The sequence below is a fragment of the Buceros rhinoceros genome, unplaced genomic scaffold (assembly GCF_000710305.1).
Source record: "Buceros rhinoceros silvestris isolate BGI_N320 unplaced genomic scaffold, ASM71030v1 scaffold19853, whole genome shotgun sequence".
Classification (NCBI taxonomy): Eukaryota; Metazoa; Chordata; class Aves; order Bucerotiformes; family Bucerotidae; genus Buceros; species Buceros rhinoceros.
In genome coordinates this window covers 32,549-34,948 of record NW_010403439.1, presented here as the reverse complement: position 1 = coordinate 34,948, position 2,400 = coordinate 32,549, and the positions used below count along the sequence as shown (strand labels likewise).

General features: G+C 37.9%; 1 protein-coding gene across 1 annotated transcript in view; it reads right to left on the bottom strand.

The window, feature by feature from the left end:
* The window catches only part of AFTPH (aftiphilin), a 33,725-nt gene that overhangs the window by 9,536 nt on the left and 21,789 nt on the right, over window positions 1–2,400 (bottom strand). The window contains exon 8 of the mRNA XM_010133024.1: window positions 820–903. Within this exon, the coding sequence (XP_010131326.1) occupies window positions 820–903 (84 nt within the window). The remainder of the gene's footprint in view (window positions 1–819; window positions 904–2,400) is intronic.

Below are 2,400 nucleotides of genomic sequence, written 5' to 3'. Positions count from 1 at the left end.
TGTTTGCCTGATCTACTTCACCTGTGCTCTGGGGTAAATCCCCAAAGTGTTCCCTTAAACTCCTGCAGAAATTCAAAGTGGAGGTTTCCACAAGCTCACGCTAAATGCTCACAGCATGTCAAAACCATCCAATAAATTCAAATTACTTTAATGTATTATTCAATGGAGAGTGGTGTTTTCATCTCCTTCTTAAGGGACTAAGCTGCAGATAACATGCCCCGGTGTTATCGTTAACATATATGAACTTCCGAAGTCCCACAAACATGCAACTATCCTTGTTTTCTGTTATGAATGTGGTTAAAACACTTTTTTCACTTTATCATCAATATAGTTGTTCAGACAAAGAAAAAATTTACAGCGGGGTTGTGATCTGTTAAACCTTGTATAACTATATTCACACATAACTTCCAAGTAACTTCATAATCCTGCAATCTGGAGACACTCACTCAGGAAAGAGAGCCTCATTTTCTGGAAATCATCAGATCCACAGCATTATTCAATTTTTCTTAAATGCTCAGAAAAGTTAACTTTCAAATCTTCTTGTTTGAAACAAGTGTTTTAACGTCTTATTTGCAAGAGCAGAAAGCCATTCACTCCTTCAGCAGATGACAAACAGAGCTGACAGTACCTTTTAGATACTTTGCACTTGATACAAAACATCAGAAAACAGAACACAGATTAAAGGAAAAATGTGGTAGAAAGACATTTTAGAGAAAGGCAATGTAAAATTTCTCCTTGTTTATAGGAAAGTCAAGTGATGTGCTCATGCTTTTAGTAAGTCGTTATAAAATGACATTGTGGTTTTGACACTCCGCTGACCTGGGATGGTGGTGGTGCTGCTAGAGCTACTGTCATCCACGGGCCCAAAGAAATCAAGGTTCAGAAGAGTGGAACCTCCACTAGCTTGAAATTCAGTGACCATGTTGGTAGGCAGCCATATAGAAGGTAAGCCGAGGGAGGGGTTTATGTGTAAAAAGGGGTAAGACACACACTTGAACATGCAAGTTATAATTAGTACTCAGTACGCAATTTAAAAATTGACATGAAAACAATGCTTACAGTATTAGTTTGTAACTTCTAAAACGTGAACAACTTAATTCAGTGCACATTTCCTCATGTACAATGCAGCAAGGAAATCAACACTAGTAACTTTAAAGTAGAAATATTTATTTCAGTCTAAAAATGGAAGAGAACCAGCACGACCCAGAGAGAAAGATGTGACCAGGTAAAGGGAAACAATATACAGGTCAATTGATAGAACATAGTGGGCTTCCCCCCCCGCCCCCTCACTGAAATTGAAAGCCATTCTTTCGTGAGGAAGACATAGTGGATCCCCAAACAGCAAAGAACCCAAAAAACACCTCTGAAGTTTTATTTAGTGGCTTTAAGCTACTAATTATCACTATCTTCAAGCAGTGTGGACACAGGGTAACGAATACCATCTGATATCCAGTTCCTCACTGATAAGTTATACTGTTCCCCTTTAGTACTAAACCAGAAATCAAACCAAGATACATTTTAAAGAAGTTGTTTGTTAGAAAGAAAGCATGATGATTGACTGAGGTATAGGACACCAGACAACAGCAAAAAGGTCCATCCAGGCTTTCCTTCAGCACCACGATATTGCTGCCCAAACTCTTACGTGTTCTGAAACAGCCACGTGAGGCAGCTCCAGAGCAGTAAGAGGTGCAGTTTATTCTAGCCTGCCTTTGGACAACTTCTGTGTCATGAATCACCTGCCCTTAGCAGGCTCCTCATAACAGTACTGGTTTCTTTACAGGTTTCTAGTCTGTCCATCAAACAAGTTTCCAAAACTTGTTTTACCTCCTCCCATGCACTTACATTTCTGAGACTGGGGGCTGTGGCACAACTCACTTTGCTATTAAAATAGACAGTAGGTGAAGGGTCTTACGTGATGACTATATACATTTACAGATACAAATAAACTTTGTAGCTACCTCTTTAATTTAATATATATTAGCTAGAAATAGCTCAAGTGTAAGCTAAAATGGCAACAGATGAAGTGGCATTTTTGAAATATAAAATTATCTGTAAATTTGAAAGCTTTCAGCTCAAGAAGTGTGTTTTGCCATTGGTTTATGGGTAAAATATTGTGCTTTGAAGTAGCCAGTACACACAAGTTTGTCATTCAAAGGATGTCTAAAGAGAGAGTCCATTGGTGAAAAATACTTTTAAGAAGTAAAACTTGTCCATCTAAAATGCTCATTTGTTCAGAGTTTCATTATAATTTGGAGTTATCCATAATGAAGTGTTAATATCGCCACTGTGTCACTAGTATATGGCAGGAATCTAAAATAATACTAACTTAGTATTTTTCAGACTACATATTACTTGACGTAGGGGCACAGTTAATCAGAAAGAAAGCCTGAATTTCCAAAG